This window comes from Gymnoscopelus braueri, assembly GCF_963280865.1.
Source record: "Gymnoscopelus braueri genome assembly, chromosome: 13".
Lineage (NCBI taxonomy): Eukaryota > Metazoa > Chordata > Actinopteri > Myctophiformes > Myctophidae > Gymnoscopelus > Gymnoscopelus braueri.
In genome coordinates, this window is record NC_137615.1 from 7,099,410 (window position 1) to 7,123,700 (window position 24,291).

At 43.9% G+C, this 24,291-nt stretch overlaps 1 protein-coding gene across 1 annotated transcript in view; it reads left to right on the top strand.

The window, feature by feature from the left end:
• Positions 1-867: 867 nt before the first annotated feature.
• nptx2a (neuronal pentraxin 2a) overlaps positions 868-24,291 on the top strand; it is a gene marked incomplete at both ends in the record, with an annotated part of 59,680 nt that continues 36,256 nt past the window's right edge. The window contains 2 exons of the mRNA XM_080448117.1: positions 868-1,398; positions 18,826-19,150. Of these exons, the coding sequence (XP_080304243.1) occupies positions 868-1,398; positions 18,826-19,150 (856 nt within the window). The remainder of the gene's footprint in view (positions 1,399-18,825; positions 19,151-24,291) is intronic.

Below are 24,291 nucleotides of genomic sequence, written 5' to 3' on the forward strand. Positions count from 1 at the left end.
AATAAAGATGGACCGTGCGTGTTCACATCATATATTTATTGCCCAGCTATCCTGTACACTTAATTACAAACAGAATGAAAACAGCAGTCACAGCATGTCGTACCATTCCATTCAACCCGCAGATGACGTGGAAATACCCGAGCGCACAGACAGATACTGGTGGTGATGATGATGATGATGATGATGATGATGATATGTGTGCGCGCAGCGCGCGCTCTACTCCACTATATTAATCTGCTCCTGCATCATCGCTGTCTTTCCAGCGCTGACAGCACAGAGGATTTAACACGGAGGATATATATTTGTATTGTTTGTTTTTAATTATCTCTTCTTGACAACAGTTGAACCGCTGGGAACTTTCTTTTTTCTTCTTTTCCCCCAACTGACAATAAAGGAGTTCAGACGTACAAACTCGGGCAGTTGTGACTTTCCCATTCGGAGTGTATTATTATTATTATTATTATTATTATCATTATTATAACGGACTTTTGTTGTTGCTGATGTTTCCAACCTATTGGAGTGTTGTTGAGCTGACTGACACGGTGATGATTTCCCATGATGATTTTTGGGTCGTTGTTGTGGCTGAACGTCGGGATTTATAACGTTTCTTTTCTGACACTTTTTTTTGTTCAACTTTGTTAAATAAATGCGACTCCTCTCGCGTCGAGTCCAGAAAGATGTCCCTCAACCACCTGATTAAAGTCATAGGCTAAATTGTTTTAATTTGGCCGATATTTGTGTATTTATAGTTTTTTTTTTCTTTCAGTTTACAAATCGAGACAGACTGACAGACAAATCTTTAAAAATAAGTCCACCTTTCATAGCCTAATAAGTGGAATCTTTTGGTGCATTGTTTTCCCAGTCAGAATGCTGGCTCTATTCCTCTGGGTTTTCTCCCTGCTGGGAGCATCTGAGCGCACGGTGCTCGCCCTCTCCGCCAGGCCGGAGGACAACAGAGCCGCCACGGGGAGCCGCTTCGTGTGCAACGCCATCCCGCCCGGCGCGGAGCTGCCGGGCTGCGGCGGGTCCTACGACGCCGGCCTGGGGGGCAACAACCGGCTGCAGAGCACCGGCCCCGTGGAGGACGAGCTCCGCAACACCGTGCTCCAGCTCCGAGAGACCATCCTCCAGCAGAAGGAGACCATCGTCAGCCAACAGGGGACCATCAAGGAGCTCAACTCCAAGCTGGCGCGCTGCGAGGCGGCCGCGGAGGAGACGGGGGGAGGTGGTGGTGGTGGTGGTGGGGGGAGCAGGGGTCGGGGCGGGGGTCAGGGCTCCTCCAGGAGGAAGGAGTACGGCAAGAACACCATGGGAGACCTGCCCCGGGACCCCGGAGAGACCGTGGACCAGCTGGGGAAGACCATGCAGACCCTGAAGGGCCGGCTGGAGAGCTTGGAGGTGAGATCGATGATGACGCATATGGCACCGCATGAGTCCAAACGTATACAGGGGGTCTTCAACAGGGGGTCCGTGACTCCCTATAGGGGGTCCACAGAGTTACAGGGGGGGGGGCACCAAATCTTTCTGTGATATTGTTTTGCATTAACCACTTGAACCCTATAGCGTTCCTATTCTGAAGACATGCTTTAGCCAAAAATAGCAGATCTATACACGCTCAACAACGCCTCATGTTGCAAGGCGTTGTGAGCTTGTAGATCTGCTATTTTCGGCATAGAGGTGATGGGGTAAAGGGGGAAATTATTGAAGGTTTAAGATGTTAAATGTCTGAAATTAACAATAAACATTAATTTACACTGATGATACTTAATGAAGTAATCTGCAATACAATGTATATTGTATGCAGTGTTATAGGGGGGGTCCCTGCTTCATCTCTCTCTCTCAGGATTTAGGGGGTATTTCTTTTAAAGCAGTGTTTCTTAAACATTTTCAAGTCGAGGACCCCCCCCCCCCCCCCCCAGATTTGTATTAAAACAAATTCAAATTTATTTTTTTCAAAATACTTTCAAGATTTTTCAAAAATATAAAAATAAAAATGCAGATGTACAAGCTCTTGCACGAAGTGACGTGCTGTGAGCTTGTAGATCTGCTATTCTTCTTTTGAATAGCCAATGATTGAAGGGGTTAAAACGATTGTCATGCTATATTAACACATGTTTCACGATTTGTCAACACAGTTGTAAAATAACTGCTCTGCAAGCTAATTGTAGATCGGTTAATTCAAATAGCCCGTAAAATAGTGCTTATAAGTGTTTTTAACTGTTCCTCAATTTGATGGGGACCCCTTGGGACCGCTTCAAGGACCCCCAGGGTACCCCGGACCCCACTGTAGAACCACTATTGTAAAGAGCACAGGCACCGATTTACTTGTTGCCAGTGTTGTGTTCTAGGCAGTATTGATACCTTTACTTAAAGGTAGGGTAAGTGATTTGCAATTATTCAAATAATTGCAAAATGGGTCTATGTTCTGATAGAGCTCGTTACTATAGAGTGTCCTGTCCATATAAAGAGTCTCCATGTCTCTCCAGCTCTTTATAAAACAGAAAATGTATTTTGTAGTTTTTTTTTTTTTTTTTTAGTTTCATTTCCAATTTTATCCAACCAGACAGAGAACTCAATCAGGATATAGATTAAACAAGTGAAATTGGAAGTGATGACACTAAAGAAATGAGCAGACAAAATTTTAACTGGAACACTATACAAATTAAGCTTAAAAATGGGTACTTTTCTCCTGATTGGCTGAGATTTTGACACCTACCGAAAAATGTATTTTCTGTTTATTAAAGAGCTGGAGAGACAGGGAGACATCTGTTACTGAACAAACACTCTATAGCAATGATTACTATCAGAATATAGTATTTTAACCTTTAACAAAATACTTTTTGTTTAACCAAAAAATATCACTTACCCTACCTTTAAGTAGCCAAAGCATTTCAGCACCATGGGGAATGGACAGCGTCTCTCTCTCTCTCTCTCTCTCTCTCTCTCATCTCTCTCTCTCTCTCTCTCTCTCTCTCTCTCTCTCTCTCTCCCTCCCCCCTGTGATATACAGGGACTCAGAGATCAAATGTTTACCAATAGCTATGAAACGGAAAAAAGTTATACTCAATGCCACCAAAAGTATGTTGTTATTAGCATGCAGTATAGATAGGCCTAATAAACAACTATGATTTATATATTGCCGTTATTATATTATAGTATATATCACTGTTTTTTCAAAGTAATGGATTATTAAAACATTCAATAATTAATAAAATAATCGATTAATAAGGAATAGGCAATGGTTTAAAAAAAATGGAAATGGCAGATCTACAAGCTCACAATGTGTCGCATGGTGTTGTGTTGTGAGCTTGTAGATCTGCTAGTTTCAAAGAATCAATGCATTTTTTATGTTGGCAAGCAGGTCTAAACAAGCAGGTTAATATTTCTCTTTTATATCAAACCGTCTTAGCGATGTTGTACATGTTGTTTCAACGGCAGAGCCAGAGAGCACCATCAGCCATGCATAAAATGATATACAATACAGTCCCAGTGGTGTAAAGTAACTAAGTACATGTACTCAAGTACTACTGCACTTAAGTACAATTTTGAGGTATTATTACTTTACTGTGGTATTTCCAATTTTCAGTACGTTTACTTTTACTCCACTACACCTGCAAATATTATAGGCTACTCCACTACAATAATTTGATAATATATACATTACAATAGCCTCTCCAATGAATCATCACCTTACCGTGGTGGAGAGGTTTGTGTGCCCCAATGAACCTGGGAGCTGTGTTGTCGGGAGCCTAGTGCTCCTGGTAGGGTCTCCCATGGCAAAGTGGTCTCGGGGGAGGGGCCAGACTAAGAATGGTTCACCAAACACTTCATGGACAATTCAAGACGAAGTGATGCGACCCGGCCCGGAGGAAGCCCGGGGCCCTCCTCTGGAGCCAGGCCCGGAGGAAGGGCTCGTCAGCGAGCGCCTGGTGGCCGGGCTAACCACGGAGCCCGGCCGGGCACAGCCCGAAGAAGGAACGTGGGCAGATCTTCGCCGCCACGTGGGCCCACCACCCGCGATCGGAACCAGTGGGGTCGGGTGCACTGTCAGATGGGTGGCAGTGACAGCAGAGGTTCCAGACGGACCAATCAGGGGCAGCAGAGGCTGACTTTTGGGACGTGGAACGTAACTACGCTGGTGGGGAAGGAGCCTGAGTTGGTGCGGGAGGCAGAGCGCTACCGGTTAGACCTGGTGGGGCTTGCCTCCACACATAGCAAGGACTCTGGAACCAAACTCCTGGACAAGGGGTGGACCTTGTTTTATTCTGGAGTTGCTCAGGGTGTGAGGTCTCAGGCGGGTGTGGGGATACTCACAAGCCCCCGGTTGAGTGCCATCACGTTGGGGTTCACCCCGGTGGACAAGAGAGTCGCCTCCCTGCGCCTAAGGGTTCATGGGGGGAAAACTCTGACTGTTGTCTGTGCGTACGCGCCAAACAAGAGTTCAGAGTATTCGGCCTTTTTGGATACCCTGCATGGGGTCCTGCATGGGGCTCCGGTGGGGGATTCCATAGTCTTGCTGGGGGACTTCAACGCACACGTGGGCAATGACGGGGATACTTGGACTGGCGTGATTGGGAGGAACGGTCTCCCTGATCTGAACCTGAGTGGTGGCTTGTTATTGGATTTCTGTGCTAGTCATGGACTGACAATAACAAACACCATGTTCAAACATAAGGATGCTCATAAGTGTACTTGGTACCAGAGTACCCTAGGCCAAAGATCAATGATCGATTTTGTAATCGTATCAGCTGATCTGAGGCCGCATGTTCTGGACACTCGGGTGAAGAGAGGGGCGGAACTGTCAACTGATCACCATCTGGTGGTGAGTTGGTTCAGATGGCAGGGGAAGCCTCTGGACAGACCTGGCAAACCCAAGCGTGTAGTGCGGGTGAACTGGGAACGTTTGGAGGAGACCTCTGTTCGGAAGGAATTTAACTCCCACCTCCGGCGGGACTTCTCTGGCATCCCTGTGGAGGTTGGGGGCATTGAACAGGAATGGGCAATGTTCAAAGCCTCTATTGCTAAAGCTGCGGCTGTGAGCTGTGGTCAGAAGGTCTTAGGTGCCTCAAGGGGCGGTAACCCTCGAACACCCTGGTGGACAGCGGTGGTCAGGGAAGCCGTCCGACTGAAGAAGGAGGCCTATCGGGGTATGATATCCCAGGGGACTCCAGAGGCAGTTGCAAGGTACCGACAGGCCCGAAGGGCGGCAGCCACAGCTGTGACGGAGGCTAAGCAGCGGGTGTGGGAGGAGTTCGGGGAATCCATGGAGAAGGACTTTCGGGCGGCACCAAAGTTGTTCTGGACGACCATACGGCACCTCAGGAGGGGAAAGCGGGGAACCATCCAAGCTGTATACAGCAAGGATGGGGCTCTGCTGACTTCAAGTGAGGAAGTCGTAGGGAGGTGGAAGGAACACTTTGAGGAACTCCTAAACCCAATGACATCAGACCCACCCTCCCTGACAGGAGCAGAGCCTGAGGATGATGGGGGATCGGCGTCAATCTCCCGGAAGGAAGTCACTGAGGTAGTTAAACAACTCCACAGTGGCAAAGCTCCGGGGGTTGATGAGATTCGTCCAGAAATGCTGAAGGCTCTGGGTGTTGAGGGGCTGTCTTGGTTGATACGTCTTTGCAACATCGCGTGGAAGTCTGGGACAGTACCGAGGGAGTGGCAGACTGGGGTGGTGGTCCCACTTTTCAAAAAGGGGGACCAGAGGTTGTGTGCCAATTACAGAGGTATCACATTACTCAGCCTCCCTGGGAAAGTTTATGCCAAGGTACTGGAAAGGAGGGTCCGGCCGATAGTCGAACCTCAGATTCAAGAGGAGCAATGTGGTTTCCGTCCTGGTCGTGGAACAACTGACCAACTCTTTACTCTGGCAGGGATCCTGGAGAGGGCCTGGGAGTATGCATATCCGGTCTACATGTGTTTTGTGGATTTGGAGAAGGCATATGACCGGGTCCCCCGGGAGTTTCTGTGGGAGGTGCTGCGGGAATATGGGGTGAGGGGGACCTTGTTGAGGGCCATCCAATCTCTGTACGCCCAAAGCGAGAGCTGTGTCCGTGTGCTCGGCAGTAAGTCGGATTATTTTCCAGTGGGGGTTGGTCTCAGACAGGGCTGCGCCTTGTCACCTATCCTGTTTGTGATTTTCATGGACAGGATCTCGAGGCGAAGTCGTGGCGGAGAGGGTATACGGTTCGGTGAGCTAAGGGTTGCGTCACTGCTTTTTGCGGATGATGTGGTCCTGATGGCACCATCGGTCCGGGACCTTCAGCTCTCACTGGATCGGTTCGCAGTCGAGTGTGCGTCGGCTGGGATGAAAATCAGCATCTCCAAATCTGAGGCCATGGTTCTCAGCAGGAAACCGGTGGATTGTGCAGTCCGGGTAGGGAATGAGGCTTTGCCCCAGGTGAAGGAGTTTAAGTATCTCGGGGTCTTGTTCACGAGTGAGGGGAGGACGGAGCAGGAGATCAGCCGGAGAATCGGAGCAGCAGGAGCGGTATTGCAGTCGCTGTACCGCACTGTGGTGACGAAAAGAGAGCTGAGCCAGAAGGCAAAGCTCTCGGTCTTCCGAGCAATCTTCGTTCCTACTCTCACCTATGGTCATGAAGTGTGGGTCATGACCGAAAGAATAAGGTCGCGGGTACAAGCGGCCGAAATGAGTTTTCTCAGACGGGTGGCTGGCATCTCCCTTAGAGATAGGGTGAGAAGTTCGGTCACCCGGGAGAGACTCGGAGTAGAGTCGCTGCTCCTTCGCTTGGAAAGGAGCCAGCTTAGGTGGTTCGGGCATCTAGTACGGATGCCTCCCGAGCGTCTCCCTAGGGAGGTCCTCGCTGCACGTCCCACTGGGAGGAGACCCCGGGGCAGACCAAGGACCAGATGGGCGGATTACATCTCCACACTGGCCTGGGAACGCCTCGGGATCCCCCAGGAGGAAGTTGCTAATGTTGCTCAGGAGAGGAAGGTCTGGAGCTCTCTGCTGGAACTGTTGCCCCCGCGACCCGACTCCGGATAAGCGGTTGAAGATGGATGGATGGATGGATACATTACAATAATACATTTCGGCCATTTGAAATAGCCAATCTACAAGCTCACTTTTACAGTATTGATACTTTTACTTAAGTAAAACATTTGAGTACTTTTTTCCCACCACTGGCACCATCCATGCATAAAATGATTATAAAACACAGATGATATGCTTCCCTACAGGGCTGCTCACGGGAGAATAGGAGATCAAAGCCTCTGCTAATAAGCGCGTCAAAATCACACTATTTATCATCCAATAATCAAAGCCTGGCAGTGCCAGCGCGCCAAAGCCACGCATAACTAATGAGCAACAAAAATTGGTGTCAAAAGTGTCAGCACGCGAGTCGCGGCGGGATTAATTGAAATACTTGTGAGTCAGTCACGTGCACGTGATTATTCATAGCGGATGACGACAAAGCACGCATTGTATCCCCCCCTCACACGTCAGTATAGCTAAAGTGCACTCATACACCCTATACAGTGGTTCTCAAAGTGGGGTCCGGGTCCGGGACCCACAGGGGTCCTTGAGGGGGTTCCAGGGGGTCCCCAGCCAAATTAATAGTTAGGAAACAAATGGTCCCTTATGTGTCTTTAACTCTGAGAGTGTACTTATGGAACCAAATTGACCCGTAAGGGCCCATTTGTACATTCATTCCGTGGGCTAATATTTGTCAATTTGGGGGTCCTTGACGCAAAGACGTTTGAGAACCACTGCCCTAAGACAGTGGTTACCAGGGGTCCCCAAATTATTTTGGGGGTCCCATGATGATTAGCTTAATGTGCAACATTGTTTTCTCACTCAACAGTAAACCACAAAAAAACACAATTTTCAACACAAATCTTCTCTTCTAGTGGTCCCTGGCACAATACTTTTTCAGATGGGGCGGGGGGGGGGGGGGGCGTGGCCAAATACATCAATTCGGGGATCCTTGGCACGAAAAACTTTGAGAAGTACTAGCCTATATATTGTACATAGATTTATGAACATATTGTCAGTCCCATAAGCCCTCACCTTCAGCAGCCACATTAAAACACATTATTGCATATTCAGCTGATATTGAGGTCATCTATAGAGAGAGGATAAAGATCTCTGGCATCGAACTTATGGATTTATGTTTTCTCCTGTGTCACAACACTAGCCAGGACATACACCCATCCATCTATCCATCTCTCTCTCTCTCTCTCTCTCTCTCTCTCTCTCTCTCTCTCTCTCTCTCTCTCTCTCTCTCTCTCTCTTCCCATCCATCCATCCATACCTCTTTAGAAAGACAAATACAATAAATAAGTACTTCATATTCTAACTAAACACCATTGCAATCATTGTACAATTAATCTAATTAATCCCTCTCTGCATAGTATAGCTTCAATATACTCTGAGAAGTACTGGCCTATATATTGTACATAGATTTATGAACATATTGTCAGTCCCATAAGCCCTCACCTTCAGCAGCCACAGTAATAACACAGTATTGCATATTCAGCTGATATTGAGGTCATCTATAGTGAGAGGATGAAGATCTCTGGCATCGAAGTTATGGATTTATGTTTTCTCCTGTGTCACAACACTAGCCAGGACATACATCCATCTATCTATCTATCTATCTATCTATCTATCTATCTATCTATCTATCTATCTATCTATCTATCTATCTATCTATCTATCTATCTATCTATCTATCTATCTATCTATCTATCTATCTATCTATCTCATTCCACCCATATCTCTTTCTTCCCATCTATCCACCCATAATCTATCATGATTCAATTCATCTGTCATAATTCAGTTCAGTTCATCTGTCATGATTCAGTTCATCTCTTATAAATCAGTTCATTAGTCATGATTCAGTTCATCTGTCATGATTCAGTTCACCTATTTCTTATAGATAATTCCTAATCCCTTTCTGTGTAGTATAGCTTCAATATACAATACCCTGTTGGTATTGACAACACTATATGGAATATAGAACTATGTACAAACTGTATGTACTGCTGTCTCTCTCTCTCTCTCTCTCTCTCTCTCTCTCTCTCTCTCTCTCTCTCTCTCTCTCTCTCTCTCTCTCTCTCTCTCTCCCATTCATGTTGATTGAAAGCATTCATACATCAATGGAGTCAAGGATATATTGCTGCAGTCGTGACAGAGATAGTCATTTTCATGACGTATCTTCCCCCTTTTTTTCTTTCTAATCACATATCCATTGATCGTATTCTGTGCTTCTTACCATAGCGATTATTAGAGGATCAATGGTTCTGATAGGATAGTTTTTTCCTTCCCCTGGGGAGGGTAGGAGGATCTCTCTCATTATTCAAAGCAGCACCGTCTGAATACAACATGAAGCCGCACAATCAGAAGAACTTTGGTAGAATAAGAAGTCCAGACCTTTAAAATGCTTGCTTTGCTTTAGTCTGGGCCAAATAATCCTAGAGAGGCACATTACACTGTCAAATCCTCACTGTTAATTTAACCCACAGGGTCCACTGGGTTCATGTGTACACTGGTGGAAAACAGTGGTGGAGAAATAACTTTTATTTTGTATTTATGCTATGTAGCTTTCCTCTTCTACCTGGATTTGAACCTGGTTTCCATGCGCAAGTGCTGAAATTATTACCATTGAGCTAAAAGAGCCTGCCTGCTTGCTCAGGGGATAAATTGAATCTTGACCAACAGGTACAAAGTTCTGTCAGATCCTGTGTCTAAGTGAGACGTGACCTTTGACACCATCTAAATGTCTCAATAGAAGAACAGGGAGACAAAATACAACCACCCCAATTATATAAACTATTGTATTAACATACTCTACCATACAGATTGTATAAGTTATATTGTATTAACATACTCTACCGTACATATTGGACGAAATTTCACTTTATTCATAAAATAAATGTTACTTAGTGCTGCTTTAACTATAAATGAAACCGATGGGTTTAATTTAAACCATCTCTGAGAGGAATGACTGTGTCTAGGCATGTGCACCTTGGACTATTCAGTGGTCTATTCAGTGGTCTATTCAGTGGTCTATTCAGTGGTCTATTCAGTGGTCTATTCAGTGGTCTATTCAGTGGTTTATTTAGTGGTCTGTTCAGTGGTCTATTCAGTGGTCTATTCAGTGGTCTATTCAGTGGTTTATTCAGTGGTCTATTCAGTGGTCTATTCAGTGGTCTATTCAGTGGTCTATTCAGTGGTCTATTCAGTGGTCTATTCAGTGGTCTATTCAGTGGTCTATTCAGTGGTCTATTCAGTGGTCTATTCAGTGGTCTATTCAGTGGTTTATTTAGTGGTCTATTCAGTGGTCTATTCAGTGGTCTATTCAGTGGTCTATTCAATGGTCTATTCAGTGGTTTATTTAGTGGTCTATTCAGTGGTCTATTCAGTGGTCTATTCAGTGGTTTATTTAGTGGTTTATTCAGTGGTCTATTCAGTGGTCTATTCAGTGGTTTATTCAGTGGACAATTCAATGGACTATTCAGTGGTTTAATTAGTGGTCTATTCGGTGGTGTATTCGGTGGTCTATTCAGTGGTTTATCTAGTGGTCTATTCAGTGGTCTATTCAGTGGTTTATTTAGTGGTCTATTCAGTGGTCTATTCAGTGGTCTATTCAGTGGTCTATTCAGTGGTCTATTCAGTGGTCTATTCAGTGGTTTATTTAGTGGTCTATTCAGTGGTCTATTCAGTGGTCTATTCAGTGGTCTATTCAGTGGTCTATTCAGTGGTGTATTCAGTGGTCTATTCAGTGGTCTATTCAGTGGTCTATTCAGTGGTGTATTCAGTGGTCTATTCAGTGGTCTATTCAGTGGTCTATTCAGTGGTCTATTCAGTGGTGTATTCAGTGGTCTATTCAGTGGTCTATTCAGTGGTCTATTCAGTGGTTTATTTAGTGGTCTATTCAGTGGTCTATTCAGTGGTCTATTCAGTGGTCTATTCAGTGGTCTATTCAGTGGTCTATTCAGTGGTCTATTCAGTGGTCTATTCAGTGGTTTATTCAGTGGTCTATTCAGTGGTCAATTCAGTGGTCTATTCAGTGGTCTATTCAGTGGTTTATTCAGTGGTCTATTCAGTGGTCTATTCAGTGGTCTATTCAGTGGTTTATTCAGTGGTCTATTCAGTGGTCTATTCAGTGGTCTATTCAGTGGTCTATTCAGTGGTCTATTCAGTGGTTTATTCAGTGGTCTATTCAGCGGTCTATTCAGTGGTCTATTCAGCGGTCTATTCAGTGGTCTATTCAGCGGTCTATTCAGTGGTTTATTTAGTGGTCTATTCAGTGGTCTATTCAGTGGTCTATTCAGTGGTCTATTCAGTGGTCTATTCAGTGGTCTATTCAGTGGTCTATTCAGCGGTCTATTCAGTGGTCTATTCAGCGGTCTATTCAGTGTAGGGGGGGGGGGGGGGGGGAGAGGAGCAGGGACGCGAAGGCGTGTGTGTGCGGGTTATGTTACCATGTGTGTGTGTGTGTGTGTGTATGGAGGCCTGGGATTTGACCTTGGTGTTTCACCCAGTCTAGTAATCTCTTTCGCTGATGTCAGAGCGGTCGCTGGTGTAAGCGATAACACAGCCAGTTGTGAGGCTGTGGGAGACGTCCTTGATTGGATTCCGACCCAAAGTCATAACACCAGGTGTCCATGAGGGGTGGTGGTGGGGGGACTTGGGTGGGTGGGGGGACTTGGGTGGGTGGGGGGGGGGGGGGGGGGGGGGGGGCGGTTTGGGGGTACTTTTGGGGGCCTTCTCCACATTGTAGTCACTGGAGGAAAAAGTCCAGGTTTTGGTGGGGGGGAGTCCAAGTCGATCCTAATAATAATCATCCGAAGCAGACAATTTGTCTACTTTCAACCTGGCCCATCCAGCCTGTTTCTAATCACGATCAAATCGCCCCGCAGAGCGGTCATATCGCATATCGCCGCGCAGAGCGGTGACTCGCTCAGCGATGACTCGCTCAGTGATGATCTCAAGTGTGTTGCCTCTGGCTTCATCCGCCACACGTGCCAGGATGGTGTCCAGCTTGGTGTCCAGCCCGTGGACTCTCTCGTTGATGTTATCCATGTCGTGCTTCAGTTCAGTGATGGTGCCCAACTTATCGTCCAGTTTGAGGACCTTCTCGCTGATGTTATTCGTGTCGGGTTTCAGTTCAGTGGTCACACCTGTCTGAGTAGTCAGCGCTCTGCCCAACTCCGCTCCGTCCAGGGCAGCTGTCTTGCCAATTTTCCGATACACAAGTGAAATGCCCGCTCCAATCAGCAAGAAACCTGTTATCATAAGAACGAAAATAAAGACATCTTCTATGTCCTCCACCGAGAGAATTTCCAAACACAGAACTCTCCACTTGTAGTCGGAGTCCCCCATGTATCCGGCTGAATAAGTCCCATCGGGGCAGCTTTGGTCCTCCGGTCCAGATTGCCGTGTTGAGAAAATTTTGTCAATTGTGTTTAACGACCAGTTATTAATATTATCCATGTTTTCACCCGAGACTGTTCGTTCGTACAGTGTAGAGAGGCGACGTGGAGAGGTGGGAAGATAAGGGTCGGGAGGTCTATTCAGTGGACTATTCAGTGGTCTATTCAGTGGTCTATTCAGTGGTCTATTCAGTGGTCTATTCAGTGGTCTATTCAGTGGTTTATTTAGTGGTCTATTCAGTGGTCTATTCAGTGGTCTATTCAGTGGTCTATTCAGTGGTATATTTAGTGGTGTATTCAGTGGTCTATTCAGTGGACTATTCAGTGGGCTTCATTATGTCAGGACAGATGAATCAAGGACAGATAAGTGTCACACAGTGACAGCCTCCACACGAAGAAGAAGGACTCTTGGTGGAACAAAACAGAATGTCTGCCAGGAATAAAAAGCCTGAGGCCCGGTGCCCTTGTTTTTTTTTTACCACCAGCTGTGTGAGGACGACTGACGCCTGGCATGTATAACCTTACGTCACCGGGCTGTCCAGCTGGTTGTCGTTCCAAACTGACCAGTGTGATCTGGTCAAAGCTGGATGTGTCGTCTATATTGCAATACTGCGATATAGACATACTCTGTTACAAGTAAAATTCCGGAATTCAAAATGTACTTGAGTAAAAGTACAAAAGTATTGGCATCAAAATGTACTTACAAGCACCAAAAATAAGAGTACTCCTTATGCAGAATGTTTTCAAACGTATAAAAATCTTTTGAAAATAGCCGATCTACAAGCTCACAATGCGTTGCATCACGACGCATTGTGAGCTTGTAGATCGGCTATTTTCAAATGGCCGAAATATATATAGGGCTGAAGTTGTTAATGTGGGTTTTGTAATAATTATCTAAATCTACAAAGTAACTAGTTACTAAAGTGTTAGTAGTAAAAGTACTGAAAATTGGAAATACTCCAGTAAAGTATAAATACCAAACAATTTGACTTAAGTACAGTACTTGAGTAAATGTACTTAGTTACTTTACACCACTGTTAGTCACTACGCCAGTCACTATGAGTTAGAACAAAACACGGACAACATGGAAAAAGTATTCCAAGAAGTACTTGAAGAAATTTGTTGGATTCATGAAATTACTGGAGGCCAAGGGGAATCATTTTGGAGGATGCACAGGCTACAGTATATCCATATCGTCTCTGTCAGGTGGAAACCTGAGTCCAAAACTGTTACTTTTAAAACTGTTAAAACTGCTACTTTTAAGGAAGAACAAACAGCAAAAGTTGCAGATCCACAAGCTCAAAACCCGTCGCTTCGCGCCACGTTTTGAGCTTGTAGATCTGCTACTTTTGATTGATTGATTGATTGAAATTTGTATTAGGCAAAAGAATGTAAAACAACACAGTTACATTTATAATGCTTTTGTCTAAAAGGTCCGGCCAAAAAAGTCCTTGCAGACTTGTTTCCGTTGGGGTCCTTGAATTAATTTCATAGACATATATAGTAGCAACCAAACAGTTCAAAAATCAACATGAAAATACAGATAATACAGAAAAAATACCACTATGTACAAAAAAAAAGGGGGGGGGGAAGCATGGAAAAATACAAATTATATACAAATTTTTTTTGATGCTTTTGTGTGACACTCTAGTGTGATCAAGTAGGCCGTTATTTTACGAAAAAACACCAAAAGTTTAAATATGGAGATAAGAGGTTTCTGCCCGACAGCAGCGAATTCCACTCTAGACCGGATCAGAAAACCACAAAACTAGTTGATCGCAGTCTTGTTGTGGAGCAGTGAAGTCATGATGACACTAAGCCACGTATAGCTGTACCCTGTTAGTCTGTGGTGGAGACATGCACGTGCACACATAGACATCAAAGGGGGCTTGAGCCCCTGCCCTTTTGTTTCCTGTCTGTAAAAGTGCCCTCTCCAGACCATGAATGTAGCACTTACTACTATGAAAGAAATGAAAAGGCCCCCTTTCCATGCCATACCTGAACACAGCATTCAAGGGAATTGCCTTTTCCAAACTCTCCTGAAATGCAGCATTTTATGCTGAAATAATTGCATCTCCAGTATTGGCTTGAATCACAGCTGAATCACAATATTTGTAATGGTTTCTATTCATTACATTTTTAGCTCTCTTCTGAATGTACAATTACAAAACAGTTCAATAAACTGTGATAAACGGGGAGAGCACACATCCACTCCAGAAACTACTGCATGTTGATCCCAGTCCACCTGGCATGAACTCCACAGGTTGACGTCACCACAGTCACAGGGTGACATCTGGCTCTTAATTCCCCACCAAGCCTCTCCTCCTCATCCTCTGGGTGGGCGTTGAGCTACGAGGGCAGCCAATCACACTGCACCGTCCGGTGGTGGGAGCGGGTGCGCTGTATTGGTTTTTGATCTGTGTTGGCAGATTTTGCGAGAGAAACAAGCAACCAGGTCTAGGAAAACAAGCCCAAAAGAAGCGACCATGCAGTGTTGATTTTGAAAGCACATTTTTATCTAGTTTTAGTCTTTAGTCTTTTGAATACATTTCTGTTTAGTTTTAGTCACATTTTAGTTGCCTGAAATGCTTTACTTTTAGTCTAGTTGTAGTTGACTAAATCTACAGATGATTGAGTCGACTAAAATGTAATTTTGGGTGATGGCAACGAAATGATTTTCACTTAGCTGCATGCCGAAAATAGCCGATATACAAGCTCGCTGCGACTTGTTGTGAGCTTGTAGATCGGCTATTTTCGGTTTGTGACACCTGCGCACACCCATGATGACTTGTCTTAGTTCTACTGGATCTCTTCTCCACTAGTCCCTCCCTAACATTTTACTATAGTTTTTATTTGTTGACGAAATTGTCAGTTTATTTAGTCATAGTTTTAGTCATCATAGCTTAGTTTTTATTTTGTTTTCATTTCGTTTTCGTAATTGAAAAAAGGTAGTCGACAGAGTTTTAGTTGACGAAATCAACACTGGAAGCGACTGTAGGCTACATGAGCACTTCAAACCTCTATGCATCGGATATTTGATCGGCTATCTATAAGCTCTACAAGCTCTACAAGCTCTGCAAGCTCTGCAAGCTCTACAAGCTCTACAAGCTCTACAAGCTCTACAAGCTCGCAACGAGCCGCAATGCGACGTGTTGTGAGCTACTACCGCAACCACCAATGATTTACAAGCAACTTTACAGAAAAAAACACGCCCATAGTTGTTTCTAATAAGCAGACATGGCAACGCTGTTTTTTTTTTTATTGCTGCGTCAAGTAACAAGGTGTGCTAAACGGATGCGTGACCTTAAGGGAGGAGACAGGTTTGCTGCACATCTCCAGAGCTTTGTGTCGAACTGAACGCTTTGTTGGAGAATACAGGATTAACAGGATTAAATGTCTGTGTCATTACTCCTCCGTCTGCACTCTGAAATCCCTGCTTTTATACTGAGTCTACCTCCACTTCTCTCTCTCTCTCTCTCTCTCTCTCTCTCTCTCTCTCTCTCTCTCTTTCTCTTTCTCTTTCTCGCTCTCGCTCTCGCTCTCGCTCTCGCTCTCGCTCTCTCTCTCTCTCTCTCTCTCTCTCTCTCTCTCGCTCTCGCTCTCGCTCTCGCTCTCGCTCTCTCTCTCTTTCTCTTTCTCTTTCTCGCTCTCGCTCTCGCTCTCGCTCTCGCTCTCGCTCTCTCTCAGACACACACTGATATATTAGTTTGTATTGCTATGTTTGAGAGGACATCAACATTTTAGGATTTTACCAATCCATTTTTAATATTATTTTGCGTGCCATTTTTAACCCTAACCCTGAAACCAAAACATAACTGCTCTACAAGCTCACAACACGTTGCATTGTAGATCTGCTATTTTACGTGTGAGACACCGGTGTGCAAGTAACTATAAATTAGGCATAACTCAAACCCTAACCCATAAACCTGACCCCTAACCTTTAACCCCAAAGTGAATCTTTTCCTAATTGTAAGCTTAACTCCCCGACAATTGTCCTCAACAATGTCTATTTCTGAATTCTACCAGGAAATACACTTGGCGAGGCCCTTTCTGGAGAGAAGGCGCATCTAAAACAAATTGTATTATCGTGGAAAGGTCATTTTCTTCTGTAATATAATTCACAAAGGGAAACTTTCATTATATTCCAGATTCATGACCCATGAAGTGAAATATTTTAAGCCCTTTTTGGTTTTAATGTTGATGATTACGGCATATAAAGCTCATGAAAATCAAATTTGCCGTATCTCAAAATATCTCAAAAGTCTACCTGTAATGAATGTATTCCTTGAATCGCAATAATCACATTAATACTGTAGTATGCATTTTAAAATATATATATATATATATATATATATATATATATATATATATATATCTTGGATTAATTTGTGTCCTATTTCTTAAACGCACATACATCTTTTCACGTTATTCAATTTATTTTAGATGAATTTGGCTTTTCAATTGAAGACATAAATCATGTCGCTTTTGACAGTCGGATGCGAAGGCTTGTTGTTGAAAAAGACATCAAGCCATAACATAGAGTTAAAAATAATAGACAGGGCACCGGAACCCAACGCCGCCCATCAACTAGCATTGAGTTGCTCACCTACTCACTTTTCACCCCTTCTTCCGGGTTGGAAAATGTGACGGGCGGGGCCTATTTGGGGCCTATTTGGGGCCTCTGTGACACGCAACCCTGTGCGCAAGCTCGTGAGTCGAGCCCATTGGTCGAAACCGTTTTTGCTCGTTCATGTGTCGGGCCCCGGCCGTAATAAGCTGCAGTACTTATGTTTGGCCAACATGTCCAATGCGCTTTAATGCAACCTCTCGGTTCTGTGGGCTTGAGCCATAAGCTATTTTAGCACCATAGTATCCATATGTCGGTGTCGGCTATCAGGTGCATTCAGAAACTTTTTTTCACACCTTCCAACCGACTGATCTCCCGACTTCATTAAACTGCCAGTCTATAGTAATCTGTTGTAGTCTGTTTGGCGAGAGATACGTTTACTCTAGGGCTGGGACTCGATTAATAAAAAAAAAAAAATCATTAGAGGCTTTGTAATTAATTAATCGAAATTAATCGCATGTTTTATCGCATATCAATATTTCACCTAAGAAGCAATTTATTTTCAGTTAAAACAGATTTTGGTATATGAGTGAATCCATGAATGAACAAAATATAGTCGTTTTTTTTAATCAAGGTGGCACTAAACGTGTTTTAAGTTTTACCATAAAGTGCAGCAATTTTAGTAATATATTCACTGATTCAGGTAGCCTATATAAATTCAAGGACCTTCTGTAAACTCAAGCACAAGTAAAACACAATACAATACTTTCAAGTACATTCCAGAACAGTGGAAACCCTGACCATTAGGAGAAATACAAATAAAGATGTCTTGATTGTCCTTATTGTCCAATATCCTGTATGAACAAACCAGACTAACAAAAACAAAACTCTCCGTTGCCATAACACTACCAACAATTTAATTAGTCCATATTTATTTAAAAAATACAAATAAGATAGACCCCTTCAGTCCAACTCTCCCTCAATATCCTTCGCCAAAATAATAAACAGACCACCGGACTTGGTGCACCGGTATGTTCGGTACGCCTGAAAACTCGTCCAGTGAGAAAGGTTCCGTGGTGCAAAAACTAAGCGCGATTAAAATGCGTAATTTCTTTTAATCGCGTTAATTTTCTGTAATGAATTAATGAAAAATGAATCAGTTAACTCTTTGACTGCGGACGACGCGATAACGCGTCAAGTGCTACTTTGTCCAGTTGGCCGTCGACGCGTTCGACGCGCTGGACGCGCGTTCATTGTTTAATCTCTGATTGCGCTATGCTGCTTAATATTCAATGTTATTCTCGAGTTAGACTTACTTCACGGACATCTGCATCCGGTTTCATGACCTGGATTCCGTTTCCGGTTTTTGATTCTTTTCCCCAGTCATTTTCGTCCAAAATAGGTAAATAAACGGTCTTTCACACGGTATGACGGACAAACGGACAGTTTCTCTTCTATAATCTATGGTCTGGGTGACGATCAGTCATCGCCGTCGTGTATCACATCGTAATTTTGGCGATCAAAACAATCTGGGACGACGTCACTTCCGTTTTCATGTTTTTCCCTGTCTAATCTATCAAGAAGGGTGAGAGAGACCCAACGACCTGATCAAGCAGTCATGTGCTGCTCTCTAGTGGCGTATTTGTGCTGGGTCTTTACATTATGTCCCCTTAAATTATTTTCATGAGAAAAATTCAAAATATAAAAATAAAAAAACACGAAAATTGCTGGCACTGGGGGAGTACTTTATGAAAATACTCTGGCAGTCAAAGAGTTAAAGTCCCAGCCCTAGTTAACGCACACACAAAACTGACTGTCTTTCCGTTATCGTTGTCTCCCCTTGCCAGCAGCAACAGTTGTTGCGTCTGCCCGGCGGTGCCAACGCCTCATCGTCGCTGGGCGGAGGAGCAGGAGGAGGAGTAGGAGCAGGTGGAGGAGGAGGAGGAGGAGGAGGAGGAGTAGGAGGAGGCGCGTCATCAGCTCTGTCCCCGCTGCCGGCGGAGCTGCGCGAGCTGCTGCGCCAGCGCCTGGGGGCGCTAGAGAGCCAGCTCCTCCGCAAGGTGGCCGACCTGGAGGAGGAGAAGAGCCAGCTGTACAACGAGACGGCGGCGCACCGCCACCGCACCGAGCAGACCCTGACCTCCCTGCTGGAGAGGATCACTGAGCTGGAGAGGAGTGAGTATCCGTCACTTAATACATTGGTTCTCAAAGTGGGGTCCCCCGGGGGTGTCACAATCATTGTGTCACAATCATTTTAACCCCTTTATCAATATTTTATACTTTGGCTATTCAAAAATTGCAGATCTACAAGCTCATAGCGCGGCACCGAGTGCCGCGCTATGAGCTTGTAGATCTGCTATTTTTGAAAAATCTTGAAAATGTGTGCAGTTTTTTTTTTTTAAGGCAAACATTTTTAACACAAATCTTTGCTTCTGGGGGTCTCTGACAAAATATATTCTCAAGTGGGGGTCCGCGGCCACATACATATACATTTTGGGGTCCTTGGCACGAAAAAGTTTGAGAACCACTGACTTAGTGCATTAATGGACTGGAGAGGAGTGAGTACTGTAACTTAGTACATTAATGGACTGGAGAGGAGTGAGTACTGTAACTTAGTGCATTAATGGACTGGAGAGGAGTGAGTACTGTAACTTAGTACATTAATGGACTGGAGAGGAGTGAGTACTGTAACTTAGTGCATTAATGGACTGGAGAGGAGTGAGTACTGTAACTTAGTACATTAATGGACTGGAGAGGAGTGAGTACTGTAACTTAGTACATTAATGGACTGGAGAGGAGTGAGTACTGTAACTTAGTACATTAATGGAGTGGAGAGGAGTGAGTACTGTCTGTAACTTAGTACATTAATGGAGTGGAGGGGAGTGAGTGCTGTGGCTCAGAAAATGTATGGACTGGAGAGGAGTAAGTAAAGTTAAAGTTAAAGTAAGTATGTACTCCAGTACTGTACTTATAGAGTGAACACTCAACTCACTGCTAGAGAGGATTACTGAACTAGAGAGGAGTAAGGACTGAGATCACAGCCGTGTGTGTGTGTGTGTGTGTGTGTGTGTGTGTGTGTGTGTGTGTGTGTGTGTGTGTGTGTGTGTGTGTGTGTGTGTGTGTGTGTGTGTGTGTGTGTGTGTGTGTGTGTGTGTGTGTGTGTGTGTGTGTGTGTGTTGTACAAAGGACATAAACACTGCCAATGCAGTTTGACAATAGGAAAACTGCTGTTTAGTAACAACAGTTACTAGACGGCAGAACATTGTTACATATTACCCCACACACACACACACACACACACACACACACACACACACACACACACACACACACACACACACACACACACACACACACACACACACACACACACACCAACCAACCACAAAACCAAAAGTTACTTACGGTAGTTACTTTCCATTACTGCCCATGAGAGCAGCAGAGCCCGTTCCAGCACTAAATCCCTGACAATGCAACGTCAACAAGGAAAGTTGGTCTGAAGCGGAACACACTTTATTGGGGAAACAGGGGAGTTGTGAGACTCCAACACAAACCAAATGATCTGAAAAGACAAACAGTGAGAGTCTTTGTTTGGGATTCAAGGACTAAGCTTTTCTGCTCCTTGGTGTGGAGGATAATTCATGATCCCTTTCTGAGTTGTATAGCTTCAATATACAATATACCCTGTTGGTATCGACAACACTAGATGTAATGACATATAGTGTGTACAAATGGTGCACCCAAACGTAAAAGAATAATTATGTATATATAAGTATATATATATATATATATATATTCGGGGTTCAGTGTCTTGCTCAAGGACACAAAGCCAGGAGGAGACTTGGGAATCGTATTTCTTTTTTAGATGATGTATTGTCCCACGCCATATCGGCCGCTCTCTTGATACATATAACATAACCCACTTTAGCAGATGTTAACAGCCATTCAGACAACATTAACACATGGGACCACTTATGAATATCATTTTATCTCCTGTAGCCTTGCTGCCTTCATGCATTATTTCTGATCTTTCTGTCTCGCTTTGAATCAAAGGCGTCTTGACAGGTCCCTCATAAACAAACCCTGGTCCCAGCAGCGCTGTGATAGACGCAGAACATCTGTAGCGTTCCGAAGGAAACTTGTTTGGTTGTTGTCAAGTTGTCTAATTCTGCAGCACAAGACCAGGGAAACGATTCATTTTGCAGGCAGCGTCTGGGGGCCAAGGACTAGACTTCAAATATTATGCAGCATGTTTTGTTGTTATTAAAATAAGAAAGAAGAATGTTGCTGGGTGGAAAACTATTTCCAAACACCTTTTAAAAAAGACCCTGTGTTCCAATGAATTGTACTGTAGTTATAAGTCAGAAGCTCTTTGTTAATACTTTTCATTGGTTCCATAGTTATCCGCAGGCTAAACCACTTTAACTTTCAAAATGAATCAAATAGCTGATCTACAAGCTGCGAACGTGTCACGATGTGAGCTTGACATGTCTGCTATTTTCATTTCAACATTACAAAACATTTTGAAAGTGACCAGCTTTAACCACTTGGTTAAAGCCTCACTATATGTAATCTTTTTATAATGAATACAATGTAATTTTGTCCAATCTCTATGGTAGAGTATAATAAATGTAGTTTAGATAGCATATTAGACAGATGCTAGGTTAATTTGTTTACCTGGCATCCTATAGTTTCTATATATATATATTGAACAAATTATAATGTTTTGATATTTTGATATTGTTTTAGACTGACTGCTTGGTTCTTGGTTTACCTGTGATCCTAGATTACTGAGACATTACACTGTCTCTATGCATTAAGATGTATGTGTTTACCTTGCTTACTGTAAAGTCACTCTGTAAAAATGAAGACGTCGGAGTACTTAGTGCAGGAGGCCAGTCTATGACGCAAATTTATGGAATCCACCAAGGTTATAGGAAGACCCACCCATAGACCCGCCCTACCTGTGTCTGATTGGCTTCCTGGCAGGCATAGTTTTACTGAGGTTAGGATTAAGGTTAGGTTTAGCTATAGTTTTACTGAGGTTAGGGTTAGGATTAAGGTTAGGTTTAGGTATAGTTTGACTGAGGTTAGGGTTAGGCTTAAGTTTAGGTATAGTTTGACTGAGGTTAGGGTTAGGCTTAAGGTTAGGTTTAGGTATAGTTTTACTGAGGTTAGGGTTAGGCTTAAGGTTAGGTTTAGGTATAGTTTTACTGAGGTTAGGGTTAGGCTTAAGGTTAGGTTTAGGTATAGTTTCACTGAGGTTAGGGTTAGGCTTAAGGTTAGGTCTAGGTATAGTTTTACTGAGGTTAGGGTTAGGCTTAAGGTTAGGTTTAGGTATAGTTTTACTGAGGTTAGGGTTAGGCTTAAGGTTAGGTTTAGCCATAGTTGCAAAAACGCTCGGTATAGGAACAACTGTCGATCACAGCGACTACTGGGCCAATCACAGTGGGTCTTCCTAGCACTGCGGTGGGATCCAGAAGCACACATCTACTGTATGACGTCAGTGCTATGATGTCATCTTGATGACATCAGGGATCTCCATATACGGGGATCAGTGGATTTATAGATATTTTCTGGAGATCAGCTGAACCGCTTCACAGCGGGCGCGGCGCTCCCTCGGGTCCGGCACTCCCTCGGGTCCTCAGCCTGCACACTCCCAGCGGGAGTTTTGAAGCCGACCGGTAGAAGGTTCTCGAGATACACGGACACATGCGCCCGCTCTGAATGCACGCGCGCAGAGATTCCATGCATTGATAGCTGTGAGCTTGTAGATCACCCTGCTCCCACAGCTTAGAAGAGTGGTTCTCAAACGTTTTCGTGTGAAGGACGCCCAAATTAATATGCATATTTGACTGCGGACCCCCATCTAAAATTGCTCTGTGCCAGGGACCCCCGTCCCACCCTGTCCCACCCCAAGATTTGTGCTGTTAAAATATGTTCTGCTTGTAGATCTGCTATTTTCAAATAGCCTGTGTATATTATGGTTAAGTGGACCCCCGCCCACAAGGACCCCTGGACCCCACTTTGAGAAGCACTGGCTTAGAACAAAGTGCAAAGTGATTAAAATCCTACAGAACCATGCATCGTTAGATGTTTTTGGGAGGCAGACAAATCAGCCCGTCTGTTTCCCCAGTTAATCTGTTTTATACTGACTTTTGTTTTTAGCTCCTTTTTAATGATTCCCCTGATTGATATAGTTTTTTAATGGTTTGTTTGTAAAAAAAAGAAATGCTTTTTAACTTTTAATCTCCTAAACTAGTTTTGCTTCCAATCAATGCTTTAATGTGCTGATTTGCTCGTCTTGTCTTGTTCCGGAGAACTCACTTGTAAAAAAAGAGATATTTAATCTCCTGATTAAATAAAGGCTAAATGAAGATATAAAAAAGGGAATGAAACGGGGGGTGATAAAGTAGGGCAGTGTGGAGGTTTGTTTCTGACATCAGTAAGAAGCGAGAGAGGCAGAGAGGAAAAAAACTAGTGGATTTTTGTCTCTCTTTTTTTTAACCCATTAAGACCGGGAACTGCGTCCGAGTCATTTTAGATTTCTTTGGCTATTCAAAGATTTGCAGATCTACAAGCTCATCTACGAGCTTGTAGATCTGCTGTTTTTGATAAATCGTGAAAATCTGTGCAAATCTTTTTTTTAACTCAATTATTTGCTTCTGGGGATTCTACAAATGTCTTAAAAAAAAGTATGCTATATCAGTGGTTATCAAACCTTTTTCAAGGACCCCCAAAATGACATGTACTGTAGGCTATTTGGCTGTGGACGCCATCTCAAAATATGTTGTTGCAGGGACCCCCCAGAAGCAAAGATTTGAGTTGAGTAAAATATATATATTCAAGGATTTGCACACATTTTCACGAAAAGAAAAAAAAATGCAGATCTACAAGCTCAAAGTGCGGCACTCGGTGCTGCGCTATGAGCTTGTATATCTGCTATTTTTGAATGGCCAAAGACATCTAAAAATGACACAGATGATTTCTCCGGATTGAATGGGCTAAAGGCAGATCATGAGAGCAGAGAGAGAGAGAGAGAGACACCACAGAGACATGGAAGGCAGATCTACAAGAAACAGAATAATAATGTTAGATCTGGAGGGGGAAGGGGGAGGGGGGGGTGTGGGGGGGGACCATCTCTGGAGACCCAGTCGGAAAAGAGAACAAACACGCACGCACGTATACGCACACATTTGTGTTGCTATACTTGTGAGGACATTAGGATTTTTTAGGATTGCGTTTTTTTATAAATGCCATTTTTAACCGATTTCTTTTTAACCTTCATCCTAAAGCATGAGTTGTAGTTGTATATA